This window comes from Erpetoichthys calabaricus, chromosome 1 (assembly GCF_900747795.2).
Source record: "Erpetoichthys calabaricus chromosome 1, fErpCal1.3, whole genome shotgun sequence".
In the NCBI taxonomy this organism is placed as follows: Eukaryota; Metazoa; Chordata; class Cladistia; order Polypteriformes; family Polypteridae; genus Erpetoichthys; species Erpetoichthys calabaricus.
In genome coordinates, this window is record NC_041394.2 from 230,932,796 (window position 1) to 230,956,332 (window position 23,537).

The 23,537-nt window shown below is 36.9% G+C and overlaps 1 protein-coding gene across 50 annotated transcripts in view; it reads left to right on the top strand.

Moving 5' to 3' along the window:
- Nucleotides 1–23,537, top strand: part of LOC114659757 (mucin-2-like) — a 144,384-nt gene that overhangs the window by 21,096 nt on the left and 99,751 nt on the right. For all 50 annotated transcript variants that reach the window (XM_051934965.1, XM_051934999.1, XM_051935023.1 and 47 more), the window contains exons 10-20: nucleotides 4,844–5,072; nucleotides 5,321–5,440; nucleotides 8,802–8,922; nucleotides 9,044–9,182; nucleotides 9,324–9,413; nucleotides 10,972–11,041; nucleotides 11,866–12,003; nucleotides 14,519–14,671; nucleotides 15,763–15,857; nucleotides 17,092–17,218; nucleotides 22,054–22,297. In XM_051934965.1, the coding sequence (XP_051790925.1) occupies nucleotides 4,844–5,072; nucleotides 5,321–5,440; nucleotides 8,802–8,922; nucleotides 9,044–9,182; nucleotides 9,324–9,413; nucleotides 10,972–11,041; nucleotides 11,866–12,003; nucleotides 14,519–14,671; nucleotides 15,763–15,857; nucleotides 17,092–17,218; nucleotides 22,054–22,297 (1,526 nt within the window). The remainder of the gene's footprint in view (nucleotides 1–4,843; nucleotides 5,073–5,320; nucleotides 5,441–8,801; nucleotides 8,923–9,043; nucleotides 9,183–9,323; nucleotides 9,414–10,971; nucleotides 11,042–11,865; nucleotides 12,004–14,518; nucleotides 14,672–15,762; nucleotides 15,858–17,091; nucleotides 17,219–22,053; nucleotides 22,298–23,537) is intronic.

Here is a 23,537-nt window from a genome sequence, read left to right on the forward strand (position 1 = left end):
TTGAAGAGACGCAGCATCTCCCAGAAGAGGTCCCATTTGTCCATGAACCCGATGTTTTGTCCCTCGCAGAAGCCTTTCAGCCAGATGTTTAATGCCAGCAGATGACTGTAGTACTCATTCAAACTTCTAATAAGAGGTAAGGGACCCGGGATGAAGATTCTTGCAGCCGGGTTCCACTCCTTCGTGGCATTAGCAAGTGCCATGAAGTCCGCCTTAAGAATCTCCGACTGTCGATATCTCATATTGTTTACCCTGGCGTATATTGCGATGGATCCCACTGCCCTGTTTTCTGAATCTCTCAAACTATCGCCACTCTTCTCATAACCTCTTGAACATGAGCAATGGGAAAACAAGAAACAAAAGATTTCTGTTTAGGGCAATAAAATGTTTAGATCTTGTACAATGCTTGGCCTTGAAAGTGAGAGGCACAGTGTGGACTTGAGGTTACTGAGATGTGATTTGCTGTGACAATCTCAGATGAAGACGAACCTTCAGTTCCCTCATTTCCTCCATCTGGACAGGAGTTTCTGGATCTGGTTACTGAGGGCCTGGAGTTCTTCGACAACGCACTCCATCTCACTGTCAGCCATTGTCTGCTTCTGCTTCGTGTACTAGAAAAGAAAGGAAGAGAGAGAGAGAGAGAGAGAAGGTCAGGTCTCTAGAGCCGATATTATACTATAACATTTTACAGCTTAATCACTGGTCTGGAGCAGCAATGACAGCGGTAACACTTAGTGTATTAAAAAAGGTTGTGAGTTAGGAGTGTTCAAGTATGTTGGAAAAACTACATAGTGTCAGTTAAATGACAAGGTGAATGTGACAATACATTGGCAGCATACTAGTGACTGTAGAATCACAAAAACCTATAATCACTACCAAAATAACAAAATAAAATTATATATATATATATATATATATATATATATATATATATATATATATATAGATATATATATATATATGGTTGAAATAGTTTACTGTCAAATAAATCCAAAGAGTACACGACACGTGTTTTGCCCTCATTCTGGGCTCATCAGGTGTACACACTCCACTGCACTCCCTCTCGTAGCACTGTTCAGGTAAAAGGTTTGGCATGTAAATACATAAATTGGTTCATATATGTATAATATATATCAGTTCAGATACATTGGTTTCAATACATTGGTTAAGCTTTGGTTAAGCACAGTCTCAAGAGCATGGAGGAGATACCAGGAGTTGGGTCATTACATGAGGAGAGCTGGGCAGGGCCGTAGAAGGGCATCAACCCATCAGCAGAGGTATCTGGTCCTTTGTGTGAGGTGGAACAGGAGGAGCACTGCCAGAGTCCTACAAAATAACCTCCAGTTGGCTACTAGTGTGCATGTTTCTGATCAAACTGTCAGAAACAGACTTCATGAGGGTGGCCTTAGGGCCTGATGTCCTCTAGTGGGACCTATGCTCCCATGCTCAATAATGCCCTGATTCAGGTCCAGGAAGAGATCCCTCAGTTCACTATCCACCGTCTCATCAGGAGAATGCCCAGACATTGTTGGGAAAGATAACAGGCACTTGAGGGCCATACACACTACTGAGTCACATTATAAGTTGTCGTGCAGAAATTCATGCAAGTTGGATCGGCCTGTGATTTCAATTTTTGACTTTTACTTTCAGTGTGATGTTGAATCCAGCCCTTGACTGTTGTTACGTCATTTTTTCTCAACGAATTACACAGTATTACTCAGTAAAGATTTTCCACTTCAATATTTTGTTTATTGAGAGCTGATGTTTGATTTAAGTGTTCCATTAAATTTTTTTCAGCAGTGTATGTATGTATGTATGTATGTATGTATGTATATATATATATATATATATATATATATATATTATTGTGGAAATGAACAGATTCCACACACTTAAAAAGGTTTGGGGCAGCCTCCCTTATAATATTCCTGGCTGCAAAATGGGTTTGAATAGCACAGAGATGTTCACAATACTGAGCCCAAAACAGAACTGCCGAGGGTTTGCAAAGATGGCGGCTTTAAGGAATCAGACTGGAAGTGATGTAAGGGAACCAGAAGTGATGTTCTTCCGATGTCAGTCTGTGCGCCGGAAGTGATATTCTTCTGGGTGCCGGAACTGGAAGTGACATCATGCTGAGTGCCAGAAGCGACATCATCAGCTCTGAATCAAACAGGTTTTCCCATGGCTGGTCTGTAGAGGTAACAGAAGATTTAGTGCACCCCACCACCCCCTGGCCTGGCATGGAATTATCTTTGCTTAATCCATACAACGTCCTCCTACTTGCACGTGTGCCTCCCCTCTTCCTAGCAAGCTTAATCCTCTTCCACCCAACTGCGGCTCCCTGAATGGATTGAGGTGGCCCCTTTTATAGGGCACCTGGAAGTGCTCCAGGTGCTCCATGACCTTCTTCTGGCAGCTCTTCCGGGCGTGATGGAAGTGCTACAACCAATGGCTCAGCAATCATCCAGGCGCCTCTTGGCAGGTGCCACAGGCCCCAGTAGGGTTAATCTTCCATGCTCCAAACCCATGGCCCCGCTGCAAGCCAGGGGGGTTGTCCTCTAGTGTACCGGGGGAGGTAATGTCTCGAATATGCTCTCTCCCCAGGACAAGGATCCTGGCTGTCTGCCACTATATATATGGAAGAGAAGGTCTGTGATACGGGTTGAATCTTTGTAGCTAGAGATCCACAAAGGGAGAAAATGAGTCACAAAATTAGTTTTTTATTTCTAAGCTTTCCAAAACCTGACAAGAGTCTTCATCAGAGGAAAATGATTAGACATACAGGAATCAAAGGCAGTATATAGCAGGTGGAGTGGGAGGTTGTAAGGGGGGGTGGATTAATAAAGTGGGGTTTGGAAGGTTTGGTCATAAAGTCTTTTTTATTATTTAGATGTTCTTCTGTTTAAGCCTGCATAAGCTGGGTTCAAGTCCAATTGTCTGTTAATGGTGTTTTCAGTAGAGAGCCACAATTCAGCCAGCTCTCTGGAACTCTTAGTACTGGCCCTGAATTTTACTTTCACAGTTAAACGTGTGTCCGGTGAAACCTTATGTGTGTAAATCAGCGACCATGCATCTTTCCTTCTTATAGCATTGCAATGATCCTGGATGCGTGTCACAAGTCTTTTAGATGTTTGTCCCACGTATACCGCTGGGCATGCATTGCATGGAATGCTGTAAACTACGTTTCTTGTCTCTGTGGTTGACTTTTTGCTTTTTAGATAGATAGATTGATACTTTATTAATCCCAATGGGAAATTCACATTCTCCAGCAGCAGCATAATGATACAATAAATAATATTAAATTAAAGAATGATAATAATGCAAGTGAAAAACAGACAAAAAAAAAAGCATTGAAAAGGACAGTCTGTGAAGTATTTGCTAGTTTGTGTGCTATCTTAATCCCAGATCTGGACAGTACGCCTGCTGTACTTTCAGACACGCCACAATGATAAGGGAGGGTGTGGTAAGTGTGGTGGGAGAACGAGTTGGAGTACACTGTTTGCTGAGGTCTGTTAGGCTTTAAAGGATCAGTTTAGATACAAAGATCTGTTCTGATATATTCTGTACATCAGCTGAGATACATCTGTTTGGATATACAGGTTGGTTCAGATATATACATCGGTGTGAATAGAATGGTTTTACTCGCAGGCATGGCATAGCCACCTTGTGTTAACATGAGAAAGGACTAATAAGTACCCACTGAACCGACATATAAATATATTCAAACCAATGTATATATATTCAACCAGATGTATATATTGTATATCTGAACAAAAATATATATCCAAACCGGTACAACAGAATAAAGCAAAATATTAAAATGGTAGTTAATAAAAGGCGACAAGTTTCTTCCTGTATATGCTACACTCAAAAAGGATTCTGAAAAGTAAGTAAAGGATGACAATAACCACTCTGGGTTTTTACTTTTTCCTTCTCACTTTAATGCAAGATATCACTTACTTTTTACTGTGTGTGTCTATTGGCGCTTGTGTTTTGGGGGGGGGGTGGTTTACAATATAATATACAGAAATAAACATTAGTTATTTGTGAAGCAGAAATATTCTAATCATTTTGTATTCCTGATCACTGATCAGCATTCAGAAATCATCGTTAGTTGGTCTGTACTAACTGAATGTACCAATTCACCAAATACCTCAATCACAATCTCATTTTTTTTTTCTTTCTTCTGATTTTAAGAGACACATCACACAGAGAAATCACTTCCACACACATGTATCTGCCAAGGGTGATCGCTTATTCTCTACATGAAACATTAATTTATCATTGACAGAAAGCCATGCAGTGATTTCTGTTATTCCTTATTGGCTGTGTTTCATTTAAGAGTGGTCGAGATCAGGAAGGGGTAAAGGATGGGCCCTCTTTGTGTAGAGAAAACTGGGGCTGTCCGGTTTCTTGTGAATGCAGATCAGTGATCAGGGATACAGAATGATTGGAATATTCATATATATATGTGAATGTGTGTGCCATTAGTCATTCAGGTGTGTTTTGAGACCATTATGTGTTGTATATCTATTTATTTATCCATTTATTTATTTACAGAGCTTCTATGTATATATCTTAGTTGTCTTAGTTGTTTAGGCCTATTCAGTGGTAAGCTGTCTTTCATCCACAGGCAAAGGGAAGAGGTTTGTGATTTTCTGCATTCCACATTAACAAATGCAAATATTATGATCAATGCATGCTGTTAAACTTGAAAGTATATGAGGATTTATTCTGAGAAAGTTTTAAATTATATTCCAAATATAGTTTGTAACTTGTACATGTGAAGTAACACACTATGTCTTACATTGATTTTTCATATCATTCACATTTTTTTTTTTAGACATGTAGAATGATTGTTTCAGAGTTTTTCATTAACTTCTGCATACCAGCACCACAAGCAGAGGCTTATGAAAATCAGTGTGCAGTAGATTCTTGCAATTGTGCTGACCAAACTCCATGTCCAGCATTGTGTGCATTCTTTGAAGAAGTAGTTCGTCAGTGCCCTCTTGAACATCTCACAGCCCTTTATGAGAGTATCCCATTGAACTGGAGAGAAGAAGCCAACTGCCGTAAGAGATAACTTAATTATTATAACCATATTTGTATTTCATTATAGTCACTGAAATATTCTTAATGTATCTGAATAAAAACATACAATGTCAAGTCAGTAAAATGCAAAAATAACTCAATCTTGTTATACAACTATTTCATTTTTTTCCTCAGTTAAATATATTTGTGCTTAATATAAAATATTGATTGGAATCTTTTAAATTGTACAGTTTTAATTTAGTGCTATCATTTTTCTTTTTTCTTGCAGCAACTCCTTCTTGCCCTGGAGACATGATTTTTACAGAAACAGGCCCTGCACTACCCCCAACTTGCTCCAACCCGTCACCTTCTGATATAACAGAAACAATATCTTGTCAATGTCCTGATGGTAAGAGGAAAAAGGACAAAAATGTTATTTGTGTATTTGTTTATTTTAGTCTAAGAGGGATTTAAAAAGATAACTCGGACTCACAAATCATTAATTTGGGTGTTTTTAATGTTGTCAGTTTTAACTAGGTTTCTCCTAAATATCAGCAGTAAATAAATTGCCCTACCAGAGTTAGACATATTCTAGATCACTGCTATGCAGCTATTAAGGATGCTTATTATGCCTTCTCCCATGACCCCCTTGGTAATTCTGACCATTCTATCATTCACCTAATTCCTGCTTACAAACAAAAACTGAAAACTGTAAAGTCAGTAAAAAGAACAGTTAAAAAGTGGACCAGCAAGGCAATAGAGGAGCTTAAGGACTGCTGTGCCTGTATAGACTGGAGTGCCTTCAAAACAGCGAACTCCAATATAAATGAATGTCCCGATGCTGTAACTTCATATATTAGTTTTTTGTGAAGATGTTTGCATTCCAACAAACAATTGTGAAGTTTAGAAATGATAAGCCTTGGCTCACCCTAGGGCTTTGACAACTGCGTCAGAGCAAAAATGCGTGCTTTCAGATGTGGCAATCTTGAGGAATACATGAAGCCAAGTATATCTCGGAGAGAGGGATCAAAGGTGTTAAAACAAAGTTCTCATTTAAGCTACAGGAACAATTGTCTGCAAACAACAGCACATCAGTTTGGAGAGGTGTTAAACAGGACACTAATTACGAGAAACAAACAAACGGTTCTGCTGATTCCAATCAGTTAAATCATTTTTGCTGCCACTTTGAAACACAATAGGACATAAATCTACCTGAAGGTTTCAGTGTTACTGCTCTACACTCCTCAGTTTCTCCCTCCTGTCATCACTGCAAAAGATGTCTGCAGCTTAATCAAAAATATCATAAAAATCTCCAGGCCCAGACTTTATTTTCCATTCCACACTCAGGCACTGTACTGTTATTTCCCATTCCACTGTTGTCTACAGTATTTGCAGACATTTTCAACCAATCTCTGCATCTGTGCAGTGTTCCTGCCTGCTTCAAGACCTCCACCATCATGCTATTAAACAAAAATGCCTGAATGACTACGGACCAGTAGCTTTTACCTGTGTGGTAATGTAGAGCTTTGAACGCCTTATTCTGAATTACCTCAACCTACAAAAGACCTCCTGGACCCATTTCAGTCTGCATACAGAGCAAACCAGTCTGTGAATGATGCAGTGAATTTAGTTCTGAGCTTTATGTGCCAACACCTTGATAAGTCAGGGGCATATGTGAGGGTCTTGTCTGTGGACTTTAGCTCTGCTTTCAATACAATCATCCCAGAGCTCCAAGATAAGAAACTCACCCAATTCAACTTGCCATTGGATCAAAGACTTTCTTACAGTTAATAAACAGTGCACTGCAGGGATGTGCGCTTTCCCCACTACTGTTCTCACTTTATGCAAATGACTGTAACTCTGGAGCTTCGTCTGTCAAACTTCTTAAATTTGTAGATGACATCACACTGATAGGCCTCATTTCAAACAATGATGAGTCCATATACGGACAATAGGTGAAGAATCTGACATTGTGGTGCAGTCATAATAATTTGAACCTTAACATTCAAAAAAATCAGGAAATGATGATAGATTTCAGGAAACAGACACCTGCTCCCCTATCACTTGCCTTAAATGGCTCAGACATTGGGATGATAGAATCATTTACGTTTCTGGGCACTGTGCCGTCACAACACCTTAAGTGGGTCAATAACATCAAATGCATTATTAAGAAAGCCCATCAGAGAATGTTCTTTCTGCGTCAGTGGAAGAAATTCAATCCCCCACAAGAAATATTGGTCCAATTCTACACAGCCATCATTGACTCCATTGTGACCTCATCTGTAACGGGCTGGTTTGGTGCTGCCTCTGTTCAGACTAAGACCAATTTGCAGTGCATCATCAAAGCCTTTTGCACCAATACTATCAAGACAAATTCCTATTACATTAGTTTAACTGGTCAATAAAGTGAATTCTGATTCTGTTTCTGATATTACCAGCAAACCTTCTTTTTATAGTGCAGTTCTGTAATGCTAAGATCAACTGGGTAACTTGTGCATTTCCTGGATATTAGATGGCTGAACCATTAATTCTGACTACAGCCAATGGATAGAAGCCACACTCAGTTGTTCTGTTATTTCACTTTGAAATTTACAGAGACTAACAAATTCACATTCAAAGAGAAATAATAATAAAGCCATAATATTTTAAAAACACATTACTTGACACAGTTGAACTTTCTGTAACAGAGTCCCTGTCTATCTTGTGGATACTTTGCATGTTTATTATACACCGTGGAAATTACTATCATAAATCATAATTACTGCCATTGTTAAATAGTATCACACTATGCTATAGTATTATATATTTTTCTGTTTTTGATCATTTTTCTAAAACTGCAAGTCTGAAGGAGCAGTTATTAAGCCACATCTCCTGGATACTGAGATAGTTCACATATTCATGCTTGCTTTGTTATCCTTCAGAGTAATTTAATCACTACTAGAATGCACTCCCATTTGGATCTCACAATCCTGACATAATAAACATAAAAATACTAAATGCGTGTCACATGGGATATGTTTTATGTTTTTTTTGTAACTTTTTTATAGCTTATAAATACATAAAGATACAAATAAATTGAGTGCAGAAACATCAGTACAAAACAGTAAAACACACAAGAGTTCTAAGAAACAGCTATTCTTGTTGTTATGTATGCAAGATTATGGGGTTGCCTTCTGAACCTGATGTTACCTGCATATGGTGCTGGTGTATACTGCCGTCATTTTAAAATTGTACACTACCTGGAAATTGGGCAGCTTGTCTCACCTTATGGGTATCAGGACCCCTGTAATCTCTTTGTAAATTTCTCTCTTTATCACATAATGATGAACTGACCGACAGAATGTAGAAAAGAAAATGTTCTGGGAAAAGATAATCAGCTGAGCTACCTTATTCAGCAGCATAAAAACTAAGAATACTTTTGACACTATGCCCTGCCATACATACAGCAGTTTGAGGACCCCTGTGAATCTGCTTCAGGGAATCCAGTTATTCAGAATGTGGCATCCCTTCCCATACTTGCTCCACACACCTTTAGACAGACCACTTACTAAAAATTGTGCTCATTTCTTTAGGCTGAGGAATGCTAAATTCTTTACAGCTCATTGTCACCTGGGTCCTTATAGTTGGACTAATTATTCTGTGTAATGCAAATATATAAATAAATACACCAAATTATGAAGTTTACTTAACATAAAGTGTTATTTACTAGCCAGTAAACATCAAATTCCATTCACGCTGAATCATTAATTTGTGGACACTTATTTTTTAAGGCACAATTGTTAATGACCTTGAAGAACAAGCCCAGTGTGTGCCAATAGAACAGTGTCCTTGTGAATATAACGGTGTTGTTTATCAATCCGGAGAAAGCCGTGAATCATTATGTGAGTCATGGTAAGTAGAAAATAAACAAAATGAATATAATAATGAATAAGTGGTTTAAAGATTAATTAAATCATTACAAAGTAAGTACATTATGATTTAATGACAGTTCTCTGCTAAAATTTATTTATAGTTTGTGCAGAAGTGGAAAATGGGAATGTGTACAGGAAAACTGCACATCTCGTTGTAAAATTGAAAGTGGCTCCTTCTTCACAACTTTTGATGGGAGATCCTACACAGTGAATGGAATCTGCACGTATGTAATTGCAACAGTGAGTATGAAAAACAAATGTTATCACAATATGCATGTAAGATTACTGAATTATATGTTGCATTGTTTGGTATATTTAGCGCTGTACTATAGATCCTCACTGATCACTTGATTTTTTTGAATGGTTGTGTTTTAAATGAAGAACCTGGAGCACGTGTGGACTCTAACTGGTACTTTGGATCAGTGTGGCCAGAGCATATGTCTCACAGGGGTGCAACTTTCATTTAATTCAGTAAGTTTTTAACTTTTTCTATAACATATATACAGTGCTGGTGGTTTTCAAGTGGTAGTAAAAAAAAAAAAATTGCAATTGCAGTCAACATATTTCTTAACGTTTACCATGGTGGTGTGAACCACTCCAACCTGACACAGATAGGCAGAGACATGAGTTCCAGGTAGAGCACATGTTTATTCCTGAGGGAAGAGCTTTTTGCAACACAGCCCAGTACAGCAGTAAGCACAGTACACAATACTTTCTTTTCATCTTCTCTCTTTTGGCACTTCCACTCCTCTCTAGCGAGCTTCATCCTCTTCCTCACGACTCTGGCCCCAAATGAAGGCAGGTGGCTTCTTTCATGCTGCACCTGGGAATGCTCCAGGTGGTTCGTTAGCTAGGCCTAGAATCACTCCCAGGTGAGGTGAAAGCCCAACATAGCAGGGCTTTGCTGTCTCTGCAGCTCCCCCTAGCGACCCCCACGGAATCCAACAGGACTGCTTCAAGCTCCAACTCCTAGTGTGTCCTATGGGAATCTGTGGTGCCACAACCACCCAGGGGGGCTGCCCTCTAGCGTCTTGGGGAAAGTAATGCCTTGTGGATGCTCTCTCTCCTGGGCCTTCCAACCAGCTGGTGTCCAAGCCAGGTAATGTTTCTGGCCATCCGTCACAGTAGATAATACAGTAAACATGATGTGTGCCATTGGGTTTTAGGGATTAAGTACTATGACATCTATTTCAGTGTTTGGTTAAATGTTTAGTTCCAGGGTAGGGTACAGTGTGTCTGGAATTAGGATGCGCTTGTGTTAATGTGGATATCATCTAGTCATTTATGCTTTCTCCATTAGTTAAAAAAATGTTCTCTTAAGGCAGTAATACATTACACAACTGTCAATGGGCATGTATGTAAGTATAGTGATTTCCTATGCCGATTCTTGATCTTTGTCCATTTTTGCCATTATATAGAGTCCACCTCTCTATGAAACCGACTGGAAAAAGGAGCTTTAGAAAGTGACAGGGTGAAAGAAAGGATAATTGAAAGATTAGATATAATAGGATATAGCAGTTGTTATTGTGTTCATTCACTTGTGTTCTATTTGAAGAGCAGAATTCAAGATGATCCATTTTCTATTATGACATTTCTTAACATCTTTGTTATCTTTTAGTCCTATTGAATTTTCTCACTAGATTGATTCAAGAAGGTACAGGCCTTTCTTTTCTCTGTCTCATTTACCATTTATCAAAAAGTATTTGTTACTCTCACAGTCCTGCTCATTGATCCTTTTAGTGTTACTTCAAATCACAATTTCAGATGTCTCTAACTTGGTTCATTTTTCCTTTCTCAGTGTTAATGTATCTTAATAATATTAATGATTTAATTGTTGCTCTGATTCTTCATATGCCTTGTTAAAGAACTTCTTCCTTTGTGAATGCATCATCCATAACTTGAAATGCTTGTTTTTGAATACCCCCATCTGAGCCCATGCTGATTGATCTTTTAAAAATGCCCTGTGAAGCAGCATGTTCATCATTCAGAAATATGATTATGTGATAAAAAGTCACTCTTCTTTTAACAGATTACATACAGTTTCTCTAGTGAAAAAGTTGAAGTTGGTTCTACAATAATCACAAGTAACTACAAATCAGGTAAAAAAAAAAATCGGGTTACAAATAACATGATATCTATAAGTTAATTTTTTTTGTCATGTTTACCTATCCGCATATGTACATACAATTTTGATGAATTGTCTTCAGGTATATGCCAAAAGTGATTAATACATCACATTCAGTTATGTACATGGTCAAAGTTATTAATAATAGTATCAGGTAAGCCTCTTCAAAATTACAAAACAACTGAATTTATCAATGAGTTTACAAGCATTACTAGATATTATATGAGCTGGTCTATTTCTGTCAAAATACAGTATATACAATACAATTTCTTCAGATTGTTCCACAATAGACATATGTCATTTTACCTACAGTAGTATAGTGGAATTCATTAGTGTGTTCTTCTTAAAATATGTTGCATTAAACTTCAGCCATACTACTTCTGTCTTACATTTAAAGCAATTTCCATGTTATTGTAGCTCATTAACATATCTGAATTAAGTTAGCACTACATTGGTCAACTATAATAATAATAATAATAATAATAATAATAAATTAAATTTAAACAGTGTTTTTCTAACCTACTCAGAGCACTATAAATAGACAGTGGGGGACCACTTCAACCTCCACCAAATAGCAGTGAGGTAATTAATGAAATCTTATACAAATATTATGGGCATTTTTTTAATTCTTTGTATAAGGTTTTAAAGAAATGCAGTTAAAAGTATTGTTAATGTTTACATTTTAACAAATGGTTAAGATTTCATTATTTAGGTCAGATACAAACCTCTTTTCCTTAAACATAATTTTATAGTAATAATATAGTTAAGGATTAATCCCTTACTTTTTTTACCTTTCAGCTGATGTGGCCATTTTCTGGCAATCTTCTCAATATATTTATGTGCAAACATCCTTTGCTATGAAGCTACAGGTTCAGATAGCTCCAGTCATGCAGCTCTATGTGACGTTACCTGTGGAAGCAAAGGGCCTAATCAAAGGTAGATCACCTTTAATGCCACACAGAATTACTTGTGTTTTCTGTTCATTTGTGTACTTTATACTGTAAATATGAAAGACAAAGGGCAGGCATCCTGGCTGGGATAAAGGAAGGATTTATGCCTGGCCAGGAGGCCATAATGGAAGGAGTGGGCGAACAGACTGCCGGGAGCAGATCACCCTCACCCACATGACATGTGGCAGTATCCCTTTGAATTAAACCTGATCAGGTCACCTGCAAGGTGGCATGGGAGTTGGAATCTGGAAATGCAGCCCTGTTGGGGTCTTTGTGGACCACTAGAAGGAGCTGCCATGGGGGAGGACTGCCCTGGTTTCCACACAACCCGGAAATGCCCGGAAATATTCAGTGGGAAGTAGAGAGGAGGAAAAATTGGTGAATTTATTTGTAATATTACTGTATCTGGTTATTGGAGGATTGTGAAGAGGTGCTTGTGAAGAATAAAATTCATTTTTTTTTATTCCAAAACGTCTGGTGCTTTACTGTGTCTAGGGTTTGGGCCTCTTTGGCGCCTCCTTGTGGTCACAATACTTAGTGTGATTATTAATAAAGAGTAAGTTCTTTTAAGAAGACTGAATAATAATCATCCGTTTTTTAAGTATTCCACTGTGGTCAGCACTGGACGTTCACATGATTGTAGCTGTCTTTTTAATTCTGCATCTTTTCTGTAGTGAAAATGTATTTTTTTCATGAAAGAGACATCATCCTGTTGTTTTCTCAGTCATTAGGTGAGATAGGAGGGGAATCCATTTAGCACTCTTGTTTCTTGTGTGCAAACTGCTCCAAGAAGGATGCTGGAGTGACGTTTGACAGGGTAGGCCGTCTGTCACACCATAACACAAGTGTCCTAAAATGATAGCAATAAGGCCAGAAACCACCCAGTGTCAGGAAAACATTAGCAATTAATTGTCTTTTGATGTTTTTGTCTTGTTTTGACATCTTTGTCATTACAAGATTACATTATTATGTCACCATTTTGTGCATTGGCATTTCCTTTAAACATCTACAGTACATTGTCCCCCAGGTAACCATGGGCACCATCATTTTGTGTCATATTGCTAGGTAACAAAATATATAAATATTGCTTTCTTTTGTTACTAAAGAATTTAGGAATGTTGTTTAACATGTTGAAAGATTAAGGAAAGTTTCTGTGTGTAACGATACTTCGAACGAATTTTAACAACTCTTTTACTAATCCCCCAAGAAAGAGCTGTTCGGTAAACCTTTGTTCACTATTACTCTCCCTGAATCCTGCTGAACACATCATTGTTGAAAAGATCTTGATGAACATCTTAATCTTGATTTTTAGTATGAGTGCAGCTTGTAAAAAGGGAAGCCTCACAATCCTTTATCCTTTTTTGTTTTAGGCAAAAGGTATTTAAAAAGTTATTATGGAAGTAATTGGTTTGTGGTGGCCAAGTGTACATAGTGACATAGCTTCTTGATCCATTGAGGTTGGACCTTCCTAGCACTGTGTAACAGAATTCACCGAATGTTAGATTGTTCAAAATAGGGAGAGAGAGCTGGGGTTGTAGCAGTACCATTCCTGCTCAATATGAAAGGAAACAACAGACTTGGTATTTCAACTGAAGTATTCTGCCCAGCCTTTATCACTCACTGAATGAACTACTGCTATTTCCTTTTTCTGTCTTATTGTGCAGATTCTCAACAGGTTCAGACAGTTGCCAAAGTATACACTTAAATTAAACACTAAGAAACACAGTAGTTGTCTGTCACTTGTCTACTTTGGATTTCTATCAGATATCAAAATCTACTTTATAACTGTATTACAACAAATAGAGCTATTTCTTTTAATACTCTATAAAATTATAGTATGTTTGCTACACCAAATAAATCCATCAGACAGTTTAGATCTTGTAATGCTGTCCTCCTTCATTTTATGTTACCCAGCTCTTGGTAAATGCTCATTCAGCTTTGTGGCTTCCATTATCAGAAACAACTCTGTCTCTTGGTCAATTCATGATGCTCTGTATGTCCCACCTGAACTCTTACCTGTTCACGTTGACTTTTTAATTGCTATCTCTACATTTACAAGTTTCCAGACCTGCAGCTACTCATTGTAATTGTACTGTCACTACCTCAATATATGTTTTGAAAGCCCTGTCCATAATTATCAATGCATTCAGTTTCTTTTTTCAGTCACAATTTTGGGTCTATACTGTATGCTCTTGTCTATACTCCTGAAGTTCTATACTGTAACTGTGCATGACATGTATAGCTCCTTTAAACATAATTGTTTAAAATTTATCAAGAATGCTTCCAGAATCCTGATACCTAGCATTACACTATTTTTAATATTTAACACTCAGTTTCTATATTTGATATTGCATTGTAGTCTTGTTTGCTCAGTAATGTGTTGATGCTATTTAAAATAAATATTGATTGATTGAATGTAGATTAAACAGGGTATTCCTTTGGATTTGAAGAAAATGGCATTTCAAAGCATATTTCATTGGCATATTTTTATTTACTTACAGGCCTCTGTGGCAACTACAATGACATAGTTACAGATGAATTCATGGCAAGCAGTGGAATTTTAGAACCAACTGCTGATTCCTTTGCCATGTCTTGGGCAACACAGTCTGAGCAATGCCAAAACATATTCCCAGAGTGTACCAGATCAGATTATGGTAAGTTTTTTTTTCTTCTTTTCAGAATGTATATTAAACACATTCTAATTCAAGTAATAATCAACAGTGCTAACCATTTTATTTGAAAGATAGTGGCTTTACTGATAGATAGGTGACTGCAGTAATTACATTTTGTGTGTATCAGGAAGGACAAGATATACTGATGTCCTATTAGATGTTGTCGTCAACCTTGTGCTTTAAACTGCCAGGGTATGGTTAAATCTCTTGGCACTCTTGGTTAAGTCTCATCTCACAGGGTGAGAGTTCTTGATGTTTTTTAGTTTATAAGTTAAAAATGGAATAAGAATCTGAAAATCTAACAACATCACATTAAAGTTTGATAAATTCTGAAAAGAATGATACCAAACATATATATGTAGGATTTAAAATAAGCCCAATTTAAAGCGTGACAAAAAAATGAATAAAAACGTCACATAAAATCGTTGCACAAAATGGTTGCACTTTTAGGCTTAGGATTTCATATACATAGAGTAGATATACAATTATTAACTTCAAATACTGTACTTAAGGAGGATCATCCAGTAGATTGCTCAATATGAAAATACACCTCATATTTAGGGGTTCCCACTTAATAATATTATGACTTTGGATCCTGCTTTAACTATTAAAAATTGCACAAAAAAATACCTTATACCATCAAGATGTGAAGCATACAAAAGGAAATAATAATTAAGTTACATTTCACATTTATGTTATGGGTATGATTGGTATGCCATTATGATAATTCAATAGTTGAATGTTACCATTATTTTGGGCCAAGCACAAATCGCTGTGACTGACACAATAGATAATAATAAACAAAGAAAGTACACTTAATAAAAGGGCTTATATTAACATAGCGCTCTCTTGAAGATTAATAAGTTTGAGCCTATAGCTGACTCTGTGAGACAGCATACACTGTTGTATACATCACAGGAGATACATCTCCCTAGACTGCCTGATGCTCCTTCACAAAAGAAAAGAATGAATGGATGTATGTAATGCTTGTAGTATACAATGCCTACATTTTCTGTGCCTGTTTTTAACAATGTTATGAATAGTTCAATAAATAATTATAAATATTTTTATAGCAAAATATGCCGAGGAACACTGTGCTGTGCTCAAGGATCCCCTAGGATTATTTGCCCAGTGCCACTCCTTTGTTGAATATGACAATTATTATAAGGTAAGTACCTTGATTTTCACTTTTACCTTTAGTGTACATATATTTGCTTATTAGAGGTCAACAGAATTAAGTAAACATCAGTCAGGGGTATTGTTTGGGAAGAACTGTAACAGGACATGATTTCTTGCACAAAATTGATCCTCACAAGTGAAAAGTTCAGATCAAAATACAAAGTTTTTACTATTCCTTGATTACAAAAACTTCCCAGCTGATATCAGTCAGGCAGAAATTCACCAAACAAGAAACTCTTCAGGTAATATTAAAAATTAATAGTTCTTTACATGTGTATGGCGCTTTTGGTGAGAGGCTTGCTCCACTAGCTAGGAGCTACACATGAAAAGGGTCTGGATTGAGGTTTGATGCCACACAGAGGCATCACCAGTGCCATTTATAAATAACCTGAGCTATTTTGCTCTTTTACTGAACCTTAATGGCCATTGACCATTTGAGCAGATTTTACCATAATAACTGAGTGTTCTAAGTATAGTATTATTTAAAATTGTAAAATCTAATAATGTATGAAAAATAACTAAAAGAGTTTTACAACACCTTTAATCATTTCTGAAACAGAAATGGGAATACATACAAAATCGTTTTAGGGTGGAGACTAAAAAGAAACATGAAACCAATATTCTCTGAGAAACGTATATTTTTGAAAGCTGGAGTACAACTGCATACATAAACAAGCTCTAATGTAATTATAGTCATTACACAATATAATTACTTCACACAAACCAGCAGCTTTTATGTTTCATTTTAACACTTAAATGTTGAGACTCACCCAAGATTTCCAACATTTTTTTAAAAACTGCATTATTTTAGACAAGACCGAGAAGTCACAGCCTTAAAGTCAAACCAGTCCTTAGGGCAGGTGTCTGTTATGACACAATGCATGAAGGCTTTCTGAATTTTTTACATCTTTTGAAACTGATAATTATCAAATAGCTTATTTTGATTTGTTGTATATTTAACACACATTGCTATGCCAACAATTAAGACAAATCACTGTACAGTTATTCAAGATTTTATTCTCACAGTGTGTTTTGTTGATTTTAGTAATTTGGTAATAATCCTAATGCAAGTCAAAACACGAAGAAAACAATCACTGGTACAGGAAAGAAGTACCAGTCCTCGCTTGTTAGAGATATCCTTCATAAAATTCTTGAAGAACAAATTCTTATTAAGAACTTTTATCTTTTAAATAAACCATTCATATGCTTTGTTCAACTTTTAGCAATGCATTACCAGAACCTGCCTCTGTGACAAGCCTCAAGAATGCATGTGTGCTGCTTTGGAAAACTATGTAAAAGCCTGCTCTGCAAATGGCCAGAATGTGACACACTGGAGGGGTGAAGAGTGTGGTATGTGGTTCACTTTGGTCCCTAACTATGGTGCAGTTTTTGCTTAAACAGCTAAAAATACTATAATACTATAATTTCAGCCTCAAGGTAAAAGTTTAAAAGACTTAAGTGTTCATTTCATCTTACAGTAGCACAAAGGAAAATGTGTCATGCATTATTCAGAGATTACACTGTTGTACATCTAACAACCTCTGCAATTATGAGTTAAGAAAAAATGTGTATTAATATGCAATTCAAGACCTTTGCAACAGAAAGATTTTGACTTGTAAACAAGACAGCAAGAGCTACCAAGCATGATTTGAATAAAGAAATTAACTACAACTATTAATCCACAATAGCAGGAGTAAACACCATTAGATTGTGAGTCTTTAATTCTTCATTCATAATTTAGTACAAAATATTTTGATTTTCTTTCACAGTTTCTTTCTTTTATCTTGTTCTCACTCTGGCAACTATAGAATATACTGATAAAACAACTTGTTCTTTAAATATCAATCCTTTCCTGGAGATAATACTTCCACATTGTTATCTTTTTTGGTGTTGTCAAAAAGAGCAAAACTGTGCAATCAATGGTCTGTGTATACAGTATTGACAGTTACCCATTTCCAGTTGGAATTACACCACACTGAGCATCTTGACAGAAAGGACACTAAATCATCTGAAACAGCTCTGATGAAGAAAAACAAATGCAAATCATATTGCTATTGCTATTCTATACCAAGAACTATTTTGTACCAAGGCTTGATCTTTCCAGCCATATTTCCACTAATGTGCCAAATCCTGAACATGAGAGTTTTCTTGAATTAATTCTGACATTTTCTGAACCTTAGTCTAGGGAATCATCAGTTTTCACTAGGGAGGAACAGACTTATGATGCAAAAAACATGCATTATTTTTGGTTTTAGCCACAACACGATAAAAAAAAGGTGAATGTAACCAATAAACCACAAATTCTTGCTGTTTCACAATCCTACGTGATCTAATGTGCCTTGGGGTTAGCTTTAAGGATGGACCTTTCAGCCCAAAGTCCTTAAAGAGAGAGAGAACTTTTTGACCCACCATATATTCATGATGTCTTTAGCATGTATTGTTAAAGAACCATTTATTGAACATCCAGGTCTTCATCTTGTTCTTATAAACTCAAATTATCATTGAGTTGTGGATTAAGGTGACACTTGGATGAAATGAGAATACTGAAATTACTGCTGATATTGGTGGCTTGAACCAAAAAAACTAATTGAAAAGATGAATAACCAGCAGGACTTTTTATACTGATCTGAAGGAAGAATGTTGTTCCAACAATACTGAGATTCAGGAAAGTACATCCAAGCTATTTCTCAAAAACTTTATATTAACACACTGACGAAACCAAAAACCTTTTTAGAAATGTGAAACCACCTGCAGGACTTGGTGAGGGATTGTTGAAGCAGTAAATATATGAAGCTTTTTGATATCTTAATCTGTATCTCATTTAAGTTTCTTTCATCGAATACATAAGCAGATATTGAAAACTGGTCAACAGGTCATAAAGATTAAATATTCCATATGTTTCTGTAGCTTCTAGTATTAGTTTTCTAAAATGGATATACTTCATTTCCAAGTAGCAGAGTTATCAATGGTGATTTCAACAGAGCCCTTTGATCTTTTCTAAGGAGAGCTTTAGCTTAATTCAGTATTAATCTTAATGCATTCCGGAAAGGAAACTCAGACAACTGTACAGGTTATATTGTCACTCTGTGACTTATACCAGCACCAAGCACCTCTAATACTGGGTTTTGCATCTTACTAGTGTTTGAGAGGAAATTAGTGAGAAAGTAAAATTTGGAGTATTCAACTGAATGCGGAACTGTATTACGGACCATGTGCATTTCTTACGTGTGTGGATTCTTCTGCCTCTTGCACTCTTTTTATTTCTATTATGATGATAATAAATGGTTCATATTTTGTCTGGCCCCCATTCAAATTTGTTATTAACCATCTTGTATATATTTGAAATGAATTCTGTCTATTCTTGAGTTAAATCACATTACAGGGGTAACTTTACTCAAGAAAAGAACTCCAGATGATCAAAGCAAAGCTTTTTAATCTATGGGTTGTGGTTTGCTGCTGTTGGGTCATGTATGGTTTTTAATGGGAATGGGTTATGTAGAGTTTTTAAAGTGTCTCGTGATGGGTTGCTGCAGGTTATTTTAAGCAATTAATATTGTTCTGATATTAAGTTGGCGACGACTATCTAAGAGGAACCAAATTAGTGCAACTACTGCTAATATAACTACATTATATCAAAACAAATTAAAGTTAACATAATTCTTGCTGGGGCGGCACGGTGGCGCAGTGGTAGCGCTGCTGCCTCGCAGTTAGGAGACCCGGGTTCGCTTCCCGGGTCCGCCCTGCGTGGAGTTTGCATGTTCTCCCCGTGTCTGCGTGGGTTTCCTCCGGGCGCTCCGGTTTCCTCCCACAGTCCAAAGACATGCAGGTTAGGTGGATTGGTGATTCTAAATTGGCCCTAGTGTGTGCTTGGTGTGTGGGTGTGCTTGTGTGTTTCCTGCGGTGGGTTGGCACCCTGCCCGGGATTGGTTCCCTGCCTTGTGCCCTGTGTTGGCTGGGATTGGCTCCAGCGGTCCCCCGTGACCCTGTGTTCGGATTCAGCGGGTTGGAAAATGGATGGATGGATAATTCTTGCTGGACAACAGAAAAGTAAAAGCTGTAATGTTCACTTTAATCAAAAGAGAAGCAGAATTGGCACAGATAAGAAAATCAAGTGGTGAAGATTTATTAAAGACAGCCAACAGGGTAATCAGATGACATCAGGGATTAATATAATAAAAGACTGAGATCAGCAAACAAATACACAGGGTAAAACACAATTTAAAGTCACTAAACAATCAAAGGACCTAAACCTAATTAACCCTTAGAAATGAATTTCTTAAGAAATTATTTTGCTTAGTCTTTCCTTTATTTTAAATAAAATCCATATGCGTATAAACAAGCAGCTTCACCTTAAAAAGGGTGGCCAACATGATGTCACATTCCAAACTGTGTGGGGCCCACATGCACAGCAACATCCAGTGTTCTAGTCCCCAGCTTTACAAAATGGCAATGAATCAGATACCACCAAAAAGAATGGTAAAATAAAGAAAACTAAAAGCAACACAAGAAATGTTTTATTCCTTGAATTCTGACAACCTAACAAGTCTAATCCTAGTTAGCAGAGAGGGAGACTCTACCGGTAGTGGAAAAGAAACAAAAGTTAAGCAAAACCCACCCTTCTTGAGACTTCTGTCACTTCCTGTGACCATCTGTGAATTATTATCGTTAAATCCCGCTCTCATTCTTTGATGCCTGAAGTAAGATTTACGTGACTGCAAGAGACAGGTCTCCTTATTTCCCTGAAGACCATCATGGGTATCTCTGTTCTTCATAGTTTTCCTTTTAATGTTCAGAGGCATGTTCAGCGTGTCAGAAATCAAAGTAAGCAGAACAACCTCTGCATCCTTCCAAGTTCTGAAATCCCTTACAAATGGGTTCCCTTTTTATTTTGTATTTAATTTGTAATTATTTTAGATCACTTTGCAGAGATCTGTTTTTACTTAGACATTAAAGAATATTTTTCTGTTGATCAGTGTCAAAAAACTAAATTAAATCCACTCAAAATCAAAGTTGTGTTACAACAAAATATGAAAAGGCCAGAGCCTAATCTTATTACACAGTATTAAAGGACCCAGCAATACAACCTCTTTTAATATTTGCATTTGCACATCCTCTCTTTCAGTCATATATTTTGGTGAATTATGTCCTCAAAAGCTCCAGACTGTTGGTAGTGTGACCCAAAATTCTTTTCTGAAGGATTCCAAATATTACTATACAGTAATCCCTCGCTACTTCGCGGTTCACTTTTCACGGATTCACGACTTCGCGGGTTTTTAAATACAAGTGATTGCCCGCCTATCGCGGAAGTTATGTTCCAGACCCATCAGCAACAGGAGAAAATCTGCGATATAGAAAGACCATATAAATAAACATTTTTATAGTTTAAGCCTTAAAATACCCATCCCACATGCTTTAAACACATGTAAACTTATAAAACACACTTTGTTAACACATATGATATGTGGATGTCGGGCTAAGGATATGAGTAACATCTCACTATTATAAAACATTTTAACTTCACGCAAGACAAGACAGTCACAGACAGGAAAATTGGTGATGTACAGGCTTTTAAATTATTGACAGGCAGAGCGACAAGCAGCACAAAGCCAGCACAAAGTCCACTTCTCCTTAGCGTTCATTCAGCTCCCCACCCCCTTGATAATGCGAACTGCGCCTCCGGGGAGGGGGGTTTGAGCTAACGTGCGTTCAGCCCTCACATACCCACACACACACTCCTCCTCCTTCCAAACGCGCAGAGCGACAAGCAGGCATTTTGGCAGAAGCAGCACAAAGTCCATTTCTGCTCAGTGTGAGTTCAGCTGCCCCCCTTCACAAAGCGAGTGCAGACACATTGACGTCTGATTGCTGCGTGCAGTGTTGGTCTGCGGTGTTTAAGAATGTAGAAAGTGTTTAAGAGCATAGGAAGTGTTTATAAGAGTGTGGGAAAGGTTAACAAGAGAGTGAGAAAGGTTTATAAGAGTGTGGGAAGGGTTTATAAAGCCTTAAAATATGTATAAATAATTAAATATAGGTCGCTACTTCGCAGATTTTCACCTATCGCGGGGGTTACGTTCCAGAGTGAGGGATTACTGTAATTATTAAAAATGTTACAAATATCTTAAATTCACATAAAAGTATTTACTCTCAGTCTATTCATTTTAACAAATTTTCATTTTTCTTCCCAGTTCCACAGTGCCCTTCCAATCAGGTATTCATTTACAACATGGTGTCCTGCAACCATACCTGCCAGTCCTTATCAGAGTATGACATTTCTTGTGATGTGAAGGGCCATCCAGTTGATGGCTGTGGGTGCTTGAATGGACAATATATGAATGATGAAGGAACATGTGTATCAAATATAGAATGTCCATGTTACTATAAAGGAAAAAGTCTGAATCCAGGGATGACACAAATTAATGGATATGAATGGTAAGTCGTTGCATTTCATAATTTGCAATTAAAATCTGTTTTTTTTTACATTTAAATATTAACAAATTAAGAAAAAAAAATGTTCCTTTTATAATATATTACCTATTTGTCATATTGTTGCATAATTATTTCTACTGTTTAAACCTGCATATATATCTTCTTCATTAAATTCATGAATTTCACTATGAGTTGAGCATGTGCATCATCTGAAAGGGTGTAGATTTGAACTTTACAATAAAGCCAACTGCAGGATTTAGTAAAACAGATTACAAATCAATATGTAGACAACTCCACAGGCAGATGAAAGACAGCAGCATTGTTACATTAACAAATCTAAGAACGAAATAGCTAAGTAAACTTTGGAGTCAGAGTACTTGAGCAAGAAATCCAAAGCTTAAGACGTAAAGGAGATCATCTTATAAGCAAAACAAAGTGTAGAAGTGATTAGAAGTTACTAGAGTCTTGAACTGTTTCTCACACAGGGTATTTTTGTTTTCCTTGTTTTTATGTTAGTATAAGACATGAGTTCTTCTATGCCTTCTGTGAGCCAGTTTAGTACACTTTCAGTTGAAAATAAATATTTGTAAAGGTAATAGAATATTACATTTTTATTACATAAAGTTATCCCAATTTGTGTTACTCTGTATATTGCTCTTTGATTATATGAGAGATATGCAAAAATTGAGAAAGCAAAATGGCATAGTGTAAGTGTAGAGCATTCTTAAAACATATGATTCAGGGAAGTGGATACTTGATGAGATCATTCCCAATTTGAATCTTCTACTCGTCACATTTTAGTCGGTCTATAACAAAGTTAGTAATGTCCATTTACAAAAAACTTGTAAATCTGTCCCACCTTAAATCCGCTCACACGTCTCCATTCAGTCTTTTGTTTTGTAAATGTGCCGATAAGCCCAAGCAGCAAGCAGCCTACTATGCCATCCTCCCACCACTGCAGAAAAAGCAAAAACCTCTCCCAACTGAAGCCTTGTTTATCAGGGAGTCAGGTACTTAAAGCTGTATACGCTAAAAAATGTATTGTTATTTGAAACACATGCATTTCATGTGTGTTCTGTGTCTATGTAAGTGTAGCATGACAGAAATGTTGAACACATATCTGAAAGACAAACTTTTTTCATGTTTTAGTACTAACGACAATATTTTGACATGAAGTGTACAATGTGTGAAGACTGAAGTCCAAATATCAAATAAGCACTTTCATAAAAGGTACAAATATAAC